At 21.4% G+C, this 17,235-nt stretch overlaps 1 protein-coding gene across 1 annotated transcript in view; it reads right to left on the bottom strand.

Annotated features, from left to right (window-relative positions):
• Positions 1–16,733, bottom strand: part of LOC105361694 (uncharacterized) — a 31,951-nt gene extending 15,218 nt beyond the window's left edge. Inside the window, exons 1-4 of the mRNA XM_011498946.1 lie at positions 16,238–16,733; positions 13,679–13,909; positions 1,669–1,782; positions 1,330–1,416 (exon numbers count right to left, since the gene is read on the bottom strand). Coding sequence (XP_011497248.1) covers positions 1,330–1,416; positions 1,669–1,782; positions 13,679–13,909; positions 16,238–16,667 — 862 coding nt within the window. The 5' untranslated portion in view covers positions 16,668–16,733. The remainder of the gene's footprint in view (positions 1–1,329; positions 1,417–1,668; positions 1,783–13,678; positions 13,910–16,237) is intronic.
• Positions 16,734–17,235: the final 502 nt, after the last annotated feature.

Genomic DNA, 17,235 nt, shown 5'->3' on the forward strand with positions numbered 1-17,235 from the left:
ATTCTAAGGTTCTATTAAATAATTATTCTCGTTCAAGTATAATACATAATTTCAATATGAAAAACGAAAGACAAGAATTTATTATTTTGTCGAGTTGAAGAGTCCTATGGATGTCGATGTGAGTCATATTAGCGATAGTGGTGATTTTAACTGAAAATTCCGCGTTAAATCAAAAGGGAAAATTCAGGAGTTTTCAAATAGATTTTGATACTAATGAGAACTTAATATCCTTTTAAATACTGGACAATTCTATTTTGAGCAGTGTTTTCATTATTGTTTTAACAGCAATGACAATTTCTCTGCTGCTGCATAGCTTTAATGCGTGAAAATTCAGATTTAACTACCTTAAATGCTTGAATAAAGAGAAAAGAAAAATAGAAAAAAAATGAATTTAGAAAGATAAGTAAGTAGGAAGGTATATATGCACTTAGAGAAGAATATGCACTTAGTCTTAAAGAAGACAAAGTACAAAAACACAAATGCACATGATGAAAATAGATACTGTACTTGCATACAGTTTGTTGCGTTAGTAAGATATCTTAATATAATTTTTTATATTTTCTATTATTTAAAAATTGATTTTTAATTGTAATTTTACAAGTCTAATATTCAACTAAACATATAAGAATAATATTTTTGGTTAGATTTTATTTTATTAAAAAATAAAGTTAAATAAAATAACAATCAATTCTTTTACAAATAAATTTAGGGTAAGCCTATAAACTTATATTTGAAATTATTAGTTTTTCATTTTATCATTACTAGTATAGAAAAAGGTATAAACAATAGATTAAAAAAACATTATTAATAATTAAACTTATACGTACTTATTTTATATATTGCATTATGTAATTATAAAACACATAGCAATTATCATAAAATATTATATATATTCTCATTTTAATAATGCATGATTATTTTATGTATATTTCTATTCTGAAGATGATTTTATTAATCATAAAAAGGCGTAGAAATTATTTATTTAATATATTGAAGTACAAACTTTCTCTATAATATTTCGTAGTTGTAGAATATTATTACATATGACTTCTATTCTATATAAATTAAATAAATATAGTTGAATCTAATAGTTATTGCATGCGTATGTATATGTATGAGAAACAGACAAAAATATAAATATATAAAGGTTGGAAATATTTAATATAGAAATCATACAAGATCCCACGATCTTGCATAATAATGACTGAAGATTGAAAACTGCAATAAGTAAGCAAATTAAACGAGTTAAAGTCATAAATGTCCAAAAGATAAAGAAGGTTTCAAAATTACATCTATGTGCTTTGGTAAGAAATAATTGTACTGACTTACCAGACAATTTAAATCCTAACGGATCCTGTAGATGTCCAAAATGAAATGATCGAGGCCCAAAATGGAATGGATGAAACGCCTGATGCCCTGAAAAGATGTCTAATGTTTATGTAATTTTCATACTGCTTCATTTTTGAATAATTAATTTATTTTTTACTTTTTCTTTACTTACATATTATTTAAATATTATGAACTTTATAACTTTGTTTTAATATTATAAAATAGTTTTATGAGTAGTGATATTTCTTTAATACTATCAAATTACTATGTTGTTTTTGTTTTTCCATTAATTGCTTCAAAAATAAAAAATATAATAAAAAAATTATTATTGTAACTCACGTGTTTTTGATCGTGGTTCTCTTGGCCCATCTACTGTTACTTTTATAGCCTTAGATAAAGTTGCTATTTGAGGTGGTGACGTTTGAAGCATAATCGTTAGCGTAAAACTTTTTCCTGTAATAATTATAAAAATTTTACGGATAAGAGTAATTCGTAAGTAATATCAGTTTGTTTATAATATATATTTTTGTCTGTAATAATAAAATATATTAAAAATAAAAATATTTTTGTGTACAGCTATGGTATATAGCCAATTGAGTTAAAAAGAGATCGTAATATACTCGGTAAAAAATTATTAAATTATTGATAAGATATTTGTTCGTATAATTTAAACCTACATAAAGAATTTGACATAAAAAATATTAACAACAATATCTTATATTTCGGCCTAGTTTTATTTATTCAAATCTAATTGTACCGACCAGAAGTAGTGAATTATTATAAACGTAAAGAACATCTGAGCATTATAAAATCCATTTCATTATTTATTCATTCACTATAAATAATATTTGATAAATTGTAATAATAATTATTGAATATCTATTTAAAATTATATTTTAATAAACATGGATCGAAATTAAAACAATTTGATACAATCATTTATTAATTTATTTATTTTATAAACAATTTATTGCAAATAAAATAATTGTAATTCTCTATACATCATAATACCATTATTTGCATGGATAATCATATAAACTCTTTTAATTACAGTCTGTATAAATCAAATTATGCAAAATTAATTTGCAGATAAAGCATAAAAAAAAACAAAAAATTATATAATAACATATAATGTAAAAAGTAATAAAATAAAAAATATTAGTATGAAGTTGTTATGCTTGAAAAAATCTTTATTCTTTATTATATTATGATTTATTTAATTATAAATCGTATCAAAAGTAATATTTAGATTTATTTTCATAATCTGTTTAAGGTTAATAAATAACAAAATGCGATTAACGTAAAATAAAAAAGAATGATATATAAAAAGTTTTTATCATAATTTTTTAAATTATTAATTAATTGTCATTAAATAATAAAAATTTTTATATAATATGAAACAAAATTAATTTCTTGAAAATAATTTTAACCAACCTCTAAATTTTTATTCTTATTGAATATTTAAAGTTTAATATTTTAGAACCAAAATATACACAATTAAAAGATAAAGGAAGAATGTAAGTATATATATTAAAAATTACTGTAACTAAGTATTAAAAGAAATATGTTGAAAATATTTAAAGTACAAAGTTTAACTTTTCCATTTAATTATGTGTACTCTTCGTATAAATATTATTAAATATATTTACTGTACTAGTTAGAAACATAATACATTAATAAATATTAATTAATATCGAAATGTATAGATTTATATATTAAATATTGAATTAATATGTTATAGATTAATAATTAATATATCTATATATCTATAATTATAAAATTATACAATGTATAAATAAAATTTTATTGTGTAATGTATTTTATATAAGTTTGAAAACAAGCGAAATATTAAATAAGGCCAAACATGAAAAACTTTTAAGCTAGCTCTTGGCTGCATACAAAGAGTTAGATTTCTAAAGCAATGTAAAAATATATAAAAAATTGCTTTGCAAATTTATCGTTTTTACTTTGAAGAAGAAAACTACATAAAAAATACACTACAATAAATAACTTTATTTAAAATGTATAATTTATTACTCCGAAAACGAGTAATTACCGAAAAAATGTGATATCCATCCGTGTAATGCCATTTTATATATGAATATGTAGTTTAATTATGTAGAATAAATATTGTATTTCGTCTTATTTAGTGTTTCATTACATAAATATAATTAAATCAAAACTTAATTAAAAACTTATTCAGAGTTTTTAATGCTATAAAAAGTAATATATAATCTTCTAGTTAAAGTGTACATAAAATTGATTACTTTTGAAAATGTGTACTTATGTTTGTGTACAAAGTGGCGATAAGCATAAATAAAATTTAAAGAAAAATTCTTTCTCTTTCTATTATACAATTTATTAAGCTTGAAAAGATTTCATAAATTTATATCATAGTAATGAATGATTAATATTAAAACATATCTTATTTTACATTTATGCTCATAAAATTGAAAAAATAAAAAAAATTTTTTCATTCTTATATTTAAATTACCTTCCGATAGATTATATTTATAATATAACGGATTTAAATCTTGAAATTAACGTATAATTGAATATCTTAAAAACATACGCTTTTGTCTTTTCAATGTAACGTGGTATATATGTTATTCATTCATATTCCATTTTATAAGTATATTTTTGTGTCTCATTTCTTTTATAAAGTTAAATTTTATTAATTATTCATCAGTAATTGTATAATAATTATAATATTACATTTAAATGGTATAAGTACATTTAAGTATTTCATTTTGAAGCTTTTAATTTCATAAAATACTACGGTATTTAATAAAGGCAAATATTAATCAACACATATGAATTTTATATTACATATCTGTATTATATATATATATATATATATACTAAAGTTTATAACAATATAAATAATGTAATCAATTGAAAAGTATTATATAGTATACAGTACTATGGAGCTGTGTATCTATAAAATGCAAATGGAGTATAAATATTACGTATAATATTCATCCAAAATATAATTATCATACTTTATTGACTACAAAAGTGTAAAAGATTTTACTTCTATATTAACTACGCCTTTTTTATATAGATATATTATCACAAATTGAAATAATGAATAATAATATTTTTTATTCAACAGTAACTAGAATTTATTTATAATTAAAAAAGTTAAATAATGAATTGAAAATAATGTAATGCTCAATATTTATATTACAAAAACACAGAATGTAGATTAGTGTTTTAATAAAGCAGCTACCAAATTAAAAATTATATTTTTATAATGAAGGCTAAAATTATTTACAATAAAGTGAAAAAAATTAGAAATATAAAAGCAATGAAAATAAAATTATTGTACTAATTATTTGATATATAAAATATATTGTAGTACGTCTAATAAAACGAATGAAATTATAAACTTACCTAATAATTAAAATAAACTATTACCGTCGATTTGTCAACAACATACTATGTACAGAAAATTTCGATAAAATAACAATATATAAGTAGAATATTTATATTAATATGGTAAGAAGAAAATAAGGTTTTTTTTTATACATTTATGATGCTTATTTAATTATTTTCATTTTATTGACAAATATATTCGCTTAATAGAATAAATGTGATATATAATATAAATATTATGTAGTTAAACTAAATGTTTATTAAGTTAAAACAGTATTCCTTTGGTATATATTATTTTACACTATACAATTTTTATATCATAGTGTATAATAGTAAAGAATACATCAATTGAATTACAATTTTGTTCTCAAAATCAATTCGAGATGTTTATTACTCATAAATTATGAAATTAAGTATTTTGAATATAATACTTTATATTTTATGTTTTAGTAAATTTTAAACATTGGCTAAACTTAAATGTTTCTATAACTTACGTAAAAATCTATTGTAATAATATTAAAATGATACAATTAATTATCTGAAACTATTACTTTACTCACGTTATAAAATATTTGATTAGCATATAATGTTTGAACAACAAACCGTAAATGCACGTTTCATTTTGACTTAACAGAAGTTAAGCTTTTATAAATAAGGCTATTTGGATGACTACGTATTTTTACATAATCATCCAGCATACAAAGAATAAGTAGATAGCTGAAATAGCATCAAATTTAATTAAATCACATTGGGTACAAAGAGTCCCCGCAAGGGACTAAAAAGAAGCATTCTCGATTTACATAAACGTCGACGCTAAGAAGGTAGAGAATTAACGAGTCTGTGAATTTATTGCCGTCAACGCGACGCCAGAGGCCTTTACTAAGCATTATGTGTAACTCAATGGAAGAACGTCGTAGCAGTTGAGAACCCTTGCAAAATCTCATCCCTACTGAGTATTCCGTTTCTTCTTTGAAATCTCGTTTATACGATGTAGATACCCAAGATGCTTTGCTGATTTTGTGGTATATTTTATGTTAGGTTAGTTTAACGCAAATAAGTAACAGCTTTTCAGTGGATACCCGTAGTAAAAAAATGCAGACCTTCGGTAAAAATTGGTATATACAAATATTTAACACAATTTCTTTATATGGATAACTAAAATAAGTATTAGTTAATCAATGCAAATTCTACATAAATTTGATCTATTTTTAAATTTTTAACATTTCGTGTAATTTATTTTCATATAATTATGTAAAAATAAGTAATTATTAATAGTCCATGTATAATTTATTTAGTTCCATTTATAAAAAGTATTACTGTAAAAAAACTATTTCTAAAGGAAATTAAACAAGAATATTCTGAGAATTTTAATATGATATTTAAAAAGTTAAAATTTTAATTAAAATAAAAACTTGAGTAATTTATAATCTAAATTATTGGCATGTATTATAATAATAATTATAAAATATTATTGTTTTCTTATTCACTCGTATAATGTAAAAATATTTGCAGTGAATAGAATAATAAAATTCATATAATTTAAATATTATAAACATGATATTAAATTTCATATAATAAATATCAGTAAATGAGATCAAAGATAAAAATAACAGATCAAAATGAAACCATTAATTAACTGAAAATCGGTCGATAGATAAAATAAATCCGTTACGATGAAAAAGTCGATCATTCTATAATTACATTTTTAATTTTCTCCTAAATTAGATAAATATTATGAATTCTTTAATAGATAGATAAAATGCATACTAGAGAGAAATTCATAATGCATAAAAAAATATAGAGATACGAGACATCAAGTTCACTGAAGGATTAAACATTAAAAATTCAGTTATTTACATATATATGTGAAATGCAAATAAATTGATGAGAAAATAAATAAATCGATTAAGAGTATACGTAGATTAGTATTCCATGATTTTTATCATATGTATTTAAGATTCATTTTTCTTACATCTTACATCTTCAATAGGATACATTATTTTGAACAACTTTCAAACTACCTTATTATTACATATTGATTGAATTGATTCTGATATCTATTTATACGTTTACATCCTATACCGTTTAACACAATAGAATTTTATTATCAAAAAAATTAAAACCACTTTCATCACTAAATTTCATTTTATTAAGCTAAACTCACAAGTTTATAATTATAAATGTCAATTATTAAACATATAACACACATCTTTTTTTAAATCATAATAAATTATTTAAAAGTTGATACAGTAAAGTGTAATTATGTATTTTTACTTGTTGAAATATATTATTTTAATTTAAACCATATATTTTTATAAGAATTATATAATTTCAATAAATTATATATTTTTTATCTCACATCAGTAATTTAAAATTTAGTATTACACTTTTATATATGTAATCAATATAGATTTTGTATAAATATTCTAAGTTAAGTTTACCAACATATGTTTATTATAAATGTGTAATCATTTGTGTTCGAATTGATTTGGTTACATTGATGATTATATTAATAAAAAAATTTATCTCGTATCAGCATTTTAAATTATATCACTTTAATCTTTAATTTTATTATCTGCTTTAGATCTTTAAATTTTTTATTTAACAATTAGTAAATAAAGTAAAATTCTAAACAAATACATTAACAATCTATCTATTTTTCTGGATATTAGTGATTAAGGGAATAAGGCTGTTTTTGATATATTTCTTTTATCTGAAGGGAAAATTGTCTAGAGAAAAGAACGTGTTTCGACCCTCTTCGGCTTGACGAGCCTTTACAACTTATTAAATCATTTGTGCGTGAACTCGCGTGAAACTCCCTTGCAATCGTAATAGCATTCGTCTTCTGACGCATGGGATCCGGAACTAAGTCAATTCCCTTCGAGTAAGTAAAAACAAATAGAATGGAAACTCAATTGGGAAACCGCTTTGTATGTATCTAGCGAGTGAAGACAAGCGAACTTATTGTCCAAATATTACAATCCATGGAAAATAATTTCTTTTTAAAAATACAATATAAAATTGATTTTTTCTATTATATGTACATTTCTGTAACAACACTACATCAATGAAAGATACTATTATACTTCATATATTAACAAGTTAGTTTTAATTATTTCATTATCAGTTTTGTATAAATTTTTTAAATATTATATAACATTGATAATGAATAAAAGTAAAAACTAAAATAATTTAAAATAATATCTGACACAGTAGTTATTAAACTATTGCACTCATTTTATATAAATAAATTGCGGATGCAAAACACATGATACTTATGTTCTATTTTCGTAACATTTATATTTACAAAAATACAATTATGAATGTAGAAATAACGACAAATTATATTTCTTCCTAACTCTACATTAAAATAAAAATAATTACATTACTAAGATTGTATAAGTGTATTATTGAACGCGAACTATCTTTCGTAGATTCATGTAATTAGCCAGTAATAAATACTAAGTTTCAATAAAAGGACGATCCTACTTTTACAAAATTTTTATTTAAAAACATCGATATAATTTTAATTTTAAATCTCAAAAATAATAATTTAAATTAAAAGAAAAATATAAACATTAATTGAAAGAAATAAAATTAAATTCTCTAGTAATAAATATTATTTTTGTAAAATCCATAAAAACATTATAATTCATCAAACATCCTACATAACTCAATTACATCAAGTGATAAGCATACTTTCAATTCGTCAAATATCAATATATATACCAGTTTAAAATCTATTCCATAAATTATTGGAGCTTAATTTACAAAATATATTCTACGCAACAACAAAAAAGTAACTATCAGTAAATACGAATACAAAGATACAACGGGTTGAAAGATATCGATTATAGAATCGATGATAGCAATTTTTATTAAAGACCTTTTTTTCGTATTTTGTCTTTGTTTTATATTCGACAAGAACGATTAAACCAAACATAAAACGCAAGAGCAACTCCAATATTGTAGTGCATAAATTTCATTATTTTTACTTATTATTTTTCTCTTTTTATCGTATTTTTTCATGTTATTTATATATCGATAACTTTTTTATATGATTCACTCACTTTAATTTTGATATTTTCTGCCATTTTACTTCTACAATATAAATTTTGTTCAATTTTTGGATTCATATTTGTTTTAGCATTCTTATTTATGAAATATTTATATAACCTTTAAATTTGCAATAATTTAATTATCTTTGTTATAAACTAAATTGTCATTTAGAATTATATAAGTATTATCATTATACGATAAATATATTAAGTGTGTATAAAATGCGTAATTTAATAAAAAGTAAATAAAAATTCCTATTATTCATCTGATAGAAATTAAAAAAGTCTAAGAATAATATATAATTCACTATCTATTACAAATTTACTCACAGAATGTTTACCATAACATAGTAAATTTACTAAAGTATAAAAATTTTATCTTTTACGTTCAGTTCCTTAAAATAGAAAAGTAAATATTATCTTTCTGTGAATGAATTATATAAAGCAGTATTTTGATGTAACTCTATTTGGAATTTTATTTATACTTATATAAAAAATTGAAAACTGAAAAAATTATTCATATCTTTCATACTTAAGAGTATTAATTAGGATTTTCGAATTTAAATTATTAAATTAATACTCTTATTTAAATTAAAAATTCATTTATGGTCTGAATTAATAATATTATTTAATAATTTTAATTTAAAAATACAATTATTAATAATGATGCAAAGTGCATCAAATAATATTAATATAAATTTTAAAATATTCTCATATGTGATTTTTTATTATTTTAAATTATAAACTTCTAAAGAGTTATAATTTCATATTAATTAAAAATTAATTGTTTAAAAAATATCACATATAATTAAATAAAATGTACATAACATATTTAGAATCAATAACACAAATAATAAAAAATTTCCCAATATTTATTAAATGTGTTTACTGGACTCTTCTTTCTTTATTCTTGCGATCTAAATTTTTTGCATCCCACATTTTTTCCTCTTTCTCTTTTCTTCTCTCTTATATCCCCTCTGTCTCTATATTTACTCTTGTTCCCTCTTTCCCATGTAACAACGCATTCATGTCCAAAAGGTTGACGCTAATCCGCATCGGGAGAGCCAAAAGGGGTGCCGAGTTGATATACAGTCCTGCACTAAAACGATAATATTCACCCCTTCACATCGTCGAGTATGAGTGAGAACTTGTGAATTGTGCAAGTTCCCGCTTTCCTCTCTCTCTTTCTATCTCTCTGTGTATCTGTCTTTTCCTCTATTTCCCTATACATATAATTTTTTTACTCTACTCATTAACTTAAACTTTTCCCTCGTTCGTCGATCATACTAAATGTAATAAAAAACACGTCACTAAGAAATACTCGCTTCTCAGTTAGGTCACTTTATCCGAATAAAATGTCAAGATTCATGTACATTTTTTTTCTTTATCTCTCTCAAATTTAGTAACATTTATTCCGTAAATAAATAATATTTTCCTTAATAAGTATATTTCACAGTTACTATTACTAGTTATTATTAGAAAATAATTACTACAGTTCAACAAAATTTTAAAAATAAAATATGTCAATTTTCCAAAATTTTACTATATACTTCAATTTAAATTTATTCATTTAAATATGAAATTTTAATTACACATGCGCACACACACACAGACAGACGGACAGAATAATAGCAATAATATTATTTATTATATATTAGGATAGAAATTTTGTGTAATGAAACTACATTGCTTTACTAATTAATAAAAGAAATTAATATTAAGAAAAATTCATTATAATTCTCTTTATAAGATTGTTTATTATAATATGTATCAATAATTATTAATGATCCACACGAAAATATTTCAGTGAACAATTTTAATGAATCTGACTGCAATATAAGGATAGCGCTACAAAATGTTGGTTGTTATATTTACTCATGATGAGCTAAAACCATAATAAGGTAATTAGTACTCTCTGCCATGGAAACAAAAGCCGCTTATTCTCGACCACTTCACATCTTTTTTCTTTATCCCTTCTCTCTTTCTCTCTCTCTCTCTCTCTCTCTCTCTCTCTCTCTCTCTGTCTATTTCCTCCTATCTTTGTTTCTCTTTTACATACACATATAGATTCCTTTTTTTCTCGTGCAAATACTCAATGTCCTCACGTATAATCTACTTATTATACTTATTTAAAATAATATGTTCATACATACACTCTTATAGGTATGATCGACTACATAGCAATATTTTTCTTATTCATTCGCTCTAACCATTGTTGTGCATTTAATTGTGTTTTACCTGATTTATCAGTTATCTAATATTTTTTCCTTTATTATTCCATTTTTTTCTTGTAAAGAGAAAAAATTATAATAAAGTCTATTCTATTATCTAAATAATTCAAATAAGAAATTTTAATTATATTTATGTAAATTGTACCAATGTATTTTTTATTATATATAAAATATTTTATTTTACATACACGTTTCCTTATTATTGCCTTTCATTTTCCTTATTATCCACATTATTACCTTTTATACAATGTACATTTATAGTAGATTTTTACATACATTTATACAAAAACATTGGTATAAATGAAAAAACTACAATAATTGTTTCTATTAATAGTAAATTGAAATTTTAAAAAAATATTTTAACCTTTTGCTTCATGAGTTTAAATTGGTGAAAATTCTTAATTCAATCTTTGATTTCCTTGAGAAATATTAATAAAATGCTAATATCAAAAGTATTTGTATAGGTAATCATTAATTATCAAAGTAAAAAATAATTGTAGAAAATTTATTTACACCTTATAAATACTTTATAATCTTGAAGTATGAAATAATTGGTTAATTTTTTATACCATTTTTCGGGTTTAGAGGCTATATATAATAACGAAATATATATGAAAATTGAATAATGCGATAATATATTACATCAAATACTTACAAATAAAAAAATATAAAATTTAAATTCCCAAGAAATAGATTATATTAAAAATAGATAATAAAAAATATTAAAATTTTGACTTTAAAACAATTGAAAAATATCAAAGTAGAAGATAAGATTTACTGAACATATAATAAATATAAATAGCCAAATGTATTGTTAAAGATGCATTAGCAATTAAAAATATTACATTATTAATCTATATTTTTGTAATAAGAATTAGAATACTTTCATAAAATTTTTCAAGAAATTTTAATTTGCATAATTATAGCATTATTCACATATGAGGACTATTGTACTATACATGAACGTATCTAAATTTATAACTTGAAATTTATATTTCAAGTTATAAATCAAATTTTTATGCACATTTACAATAGACATAGAAAAGTATTCCTTAAAATAGGCTTGAATATCAATTCATTTATTTGAAAAAATTCAATGATGTTAGCCTGTAATAATTATCACACAATATTGAAGAAATACCGTAATGCGCTTTATTCTCCACTTTGAAATCTCTATTTTTTTTACTATTGGACTATTCATTGACTTACCTGTAGTACTAGCAAATACTGATATAAACTGTTAATTTTGAAAAGCAATAAATTAAAAATATTTTTAAGTATTTTCAGTAACACGATGGAAAAAAAAAATAGAAAATTGAATGAAGAAAAAAAGAATCATGGTTATTTGAGAAAGTAAACAAAAATGAGACCAAATAATATACAGAACTACTGAAGATTTAGCTCTCTTCTTTCCTCCTTTTTCTTTCCTTCTCTCTAACTTCTCTCTGTAATGTACATCCTTCATATTCGATTTTAGAAATAAATTATTCAAGGTGTCAAGTGTTCAGCCATCCAATTTTTATGTTTATTTTAATTCATAGAATACAGTTTCATATTTTTTTAATTTTTCTTGCACTTATTTTCATTATTAACTTAATGTAAATAATATAAATTTTTATACTTTACTTTCATTTTATTTATATTACTTTATATATACTAAATTAATAAACAATATTGAACAAAAATTAATAAATACATGTTGAAGTATAAAAATAAAGTGTAATTACTTTTAATTTTTATTAATCATATAACGAGTTAAACTTTATATTATTTTAAGTTTTGAATCATTAAGTTTTAAAAATATATAATGTATTATTGATTAGCTCTGAATAGAATATTTTAGTGCAATATTAAACTAGTTTTAAATATTCCGTTTCTTTTTCTAAAATCTCATTTATAGCGAAATTTAAATTATAAATAACATTAATGGCACTAGATTGTTTCATGCTATAATACATACTATTTAAGATATTACAAATATATCTAAACATAAACATTTTTTTGATTTTTAAAAATAGGTAATATTTCAAAATAATATTGCATTCATTTGATATAAAATTTTTTTTATGTAAATTATATATTTTTTCGCATTTTTAGAGAATATAAATATTTAAAATTTAAATTTCTATTTTATTAACCATCGCATTAATTAATTTCAGTTTTAAATTACTTTTTATCTGAAACTAAAGTAAAATATATAAGTTAATAAAACGTGCATTTAAATTAATAATTAATTTTGTTAGCTTTTATTCATTTCTTAGTGTTATTTATAATATTTATATATCTATTATAAAATATAAATGGTATAAAACAGTTTAACGTGTAATTAATTATATAATTTTATTTTGTATTTATCAAAACTTTGAATTTTATTAGAAAAAAAATACTATTTGTAATAAATCTAATAATCAATTATTTTGTACTTTTCCAAATATTATTTTAAAAGATATATAATATCAAGTAAATATTTAAATCTGAAAATATCATTTTAAATAAACAGTTCTCAGTTATTATTATAAGATAATATCAACAGGTATCTCAAATCATACTATTCTGCATAGAACTAATATATTATTTTTAATGATTTTATAATTTAAAGATATTTTTGTGTATAAAAATTAGATTTTTTTATAATCATTTATATAAATTTTAAATAAACAAAAATAAATTTTGGTAACTCACCCCGACCACTACGTCCAACGAACCTAAGGTCATTGAACTTGGCTACCTGGTTCTTCATAAGGGCTGTAGAATTTCTCAACTCGGCACAACAATTTTCATCATTACCAGCTCTTACGGTGACCAATGTCCCATCGCCTACTTCTCCAAGTGCTACAACTTTGAAAGCTACTGGTAATGTCTTATTAGAACGCCAATGAGTCGGGAGTACTGTGCACACAACATGCGGTGAACCTTTCAACAAACAGAGGAAGTCCTTTATTTTTTTCAATATTTTCATCTACGCAAAAGAAATAATCGAATAAAACCTATAAAGCAATATATAATGTTAAATATTAATTCACTTTTTATAATTTTTATTTACAATAATTAAATATTATCTTTCCAAAGTATAATATATAAAATTAGTATTCTCGTTAAAAATTCATTCTACTAATAGATATATGTATTGGATTAAGTTAATTAATAGTATTAAATAATTTAGCATATATTAATGCTTGATACCAAAATAAATTTTAATTTATGTTTATTCTTTTACATAAATCTTACATACATAAATTAAAAATAGCAATTATATATTCAAGGAGAATTTATGATCCAATTATTAATCTATTATTAATATCCTATTTAATATTAATAATATTTTAAATAGATATGTTTATAGATAATTTGGTAATATAGATTTTAGGTAATATAGATATTTTTTTATAGAAATTAAGTATTGATATTAAAAATTTTAAATTGTATATTTATGTAAGCTACCACTTACCTATACTTATAAAAAGCAAAAATTACATTAAAATATTTATAGTATACAACATATCAATTGTATTTTAAGTAGCACAAACATATATTAATTAGAAATATACCCGAATTTTAAATATAACTAGGTATATATTTATAAATTTAAAGCTATCATCTTTATAGCGTATAACTACATAATACCGTTACCTAATAAAATAATATGTTAAATGTAAGCTATATTTTTTATTTTAAACTAGATGTTAATTAAATATTAAGTAAATGTTTTTATATTTTAATAAAATGTTATTATAATTAATTAATTAACAATATAATAGCAAATATACATGTATATTAGTAAATCAATTATCTTGATTTCTTAATCAATATCAATCAATTTTTTTAATAAAATTATATGTCTAATATATGCTATATTTTAAATACAACGTTATATTTGTTACATAGTTAATAACTATGCTGGTGACCTATTTACAGTAATTAAATTACTAATATGCAAAAATAGAATTGATAGTGATTTTTCAAATTTCTATTTAATATTAATCACTTAAACAAAATAGGTATAAGCCACAACGTCACATCTGTAAAATGCTTAAGTTACATGCCCAAAGCTCTATGATTGAATTTCAATTTTTGTTCAACTCGAAATTTTACTCGAGTATTGTTGATGGAGCTTATGTTGAATAACTGTGAATTCATTTTGTTAAAAATTATTGGTATGTGTTTGAGCTCATTATAGGTGTACACTCAAAGATAACTGATTTATATGCAAATTTAACTAATGAATCAGATCATGACATAGTTTCGAAATTTTTTATAATTATTTGAGAATATATTAGAATTCATATATGACTATATAAAATTTTTCTGTAATTCTTAAAAAAAATTATTTTTATTTCTTCAATTTAAATTATTTTCTTTTTTATGTTATAATAAAAAAATTACAAAAATAAAAATAACATATTTATTTTTTAATCATGATGCAATATTTATTAATAAAAATTAAATGGAACTTTTATAGAAATATAAAACAAAATTTAGATATGTTTCAATTATATATTTCACTTATTATTAACTATATCAAACTACTATATTAAAAATTAATCACATTGAATACAATATAACTTATCGTAAATTATTTTAATTCTTTATATTAATTATATAGTTTATAACATATTGAAGAAAAATGTTTTTTTTGTAATAATAATACCTATGCATTCGAGTAAATGAAATTTATAATGTATAATTTTACTTTTATTAATTTCTATTTAAACTTTATTATATAATTTCGTTATTATATCTCCTAAAAATAGTGTTTTTAGTTGCAGTATTAGTACTTAAAATATTAAATTTATAAGTTTATTTTAATTTTGTTGTTATAGATTTGATTAATTTAAAATAAACTATATATTAAATAATATAAAAAATAATATTCAACTTTACGAATAAACTATAATTCAAAACTATTTTATTGTTTATCATATTCCATTAATTCAACACAATCTCATTAATACATACACATTACAATTACTTTTTAGATAGAAAATTTAAAATTACTTTTTTACAAATTATACCATGAATATTCTAAAATATAAATTAAGTATATAATAAATTTTATTTAGAATATTATTTTTCACATAAAAATTTAAACTTATATTTCTATGAATTAATATTTTTGTCAATAACATCTTATTTTCTAAACAGGCTCATTGTGCATTTTAATTATTACTAAGAGAAGTTTATCTGATTATTTTTTATCGTATTTGATAAATTTATGATATACGGTTACAGATATAAACCCACCGGTTCGAACAAGTTCACCAGGATGTTCGGCTAATAAACCATTCAACGTTCTCTCTGCCAAGAGATCAGCTGTAAGAGCGTAATCAGGACGCTGATTGGCTTGTACAGTAGCCTGATGCTGTGTCTGCGTTTCAGCAGATAAGTGCATTGTCTCAATACTACGATGTAATGACAATGTTCTTAACCTCCTTAATCGACTGCTGCTCGCTGGCTGGCTTTGATGATTATGTGGATAGTAATGAAGGTTGTGATTATGGTGTTGATAGTGATTATGTTGCTGTTGGTATTGGAGAGGATGCAAATAATTTTCATTCGTAGCCGATACCGTCTTGACTAAGGTAACTTGCTGTTGAAGGTGTAAAGAATTGAAACCTCTCACGTAATTTTCCACCGTTACACCTCGTCGTGCATCTCGTAATGGATTCGACATATGCTTAGGTCATCGAAAGATCATCAATACCATGTACTGATTCAACATTTTCTTCCCTTCTATCTTTGTTTTCTTCATCTTTTAAAGACCAAACAGCATATTTTATATCAAAACTGATTAAAAGAATTTATTGAATTATATTAAAAATTACTTTCTTCCAGTAACCTCTTAAAAGTAATTATTTATTTATAATTTATTAAACTTTTATATTACGTTTTAAATACAAACTATCGAATGATAACTGTATTATTTATTTTTACATTTATTAAAAACATTTTTATTATGAAAGAATTTAACGGACTTGAATTTTAATAAATACTGATAATATAATAACATTTATTTCTTCTTAAAATTTAGTTTTATCTATTGCATTCTTTAAATTATTAGATTTTATAATATATACTATTTAAATTATGTAAATTAAATATTGTAATATTTATGTTATTATATATGTTTTTTATTTTATTATTTATTTATTTATTATTTATTATTTATTTAATTATTATTTATTATTTATTATATATATTTATTATATATATATATATATATATATATATATATATATATA

Source organism: Ceratosolen solmsi, unplaced genomic scaffold (assembly GCF_000503995.2).
Source record: "Ceratosolen solmsi marchali unplaced genomic scaffold, CerSol_1.0 scaffold30, whole genome shotgun sequence".
In the NCBI taxonomy this organism is placed as follows: Eukaryota; Metazoa; Arthropoda; class Insecta; order Hymenoptera; family Agaonidae; genus Ceratosolen; species Ceratosolen solmsi.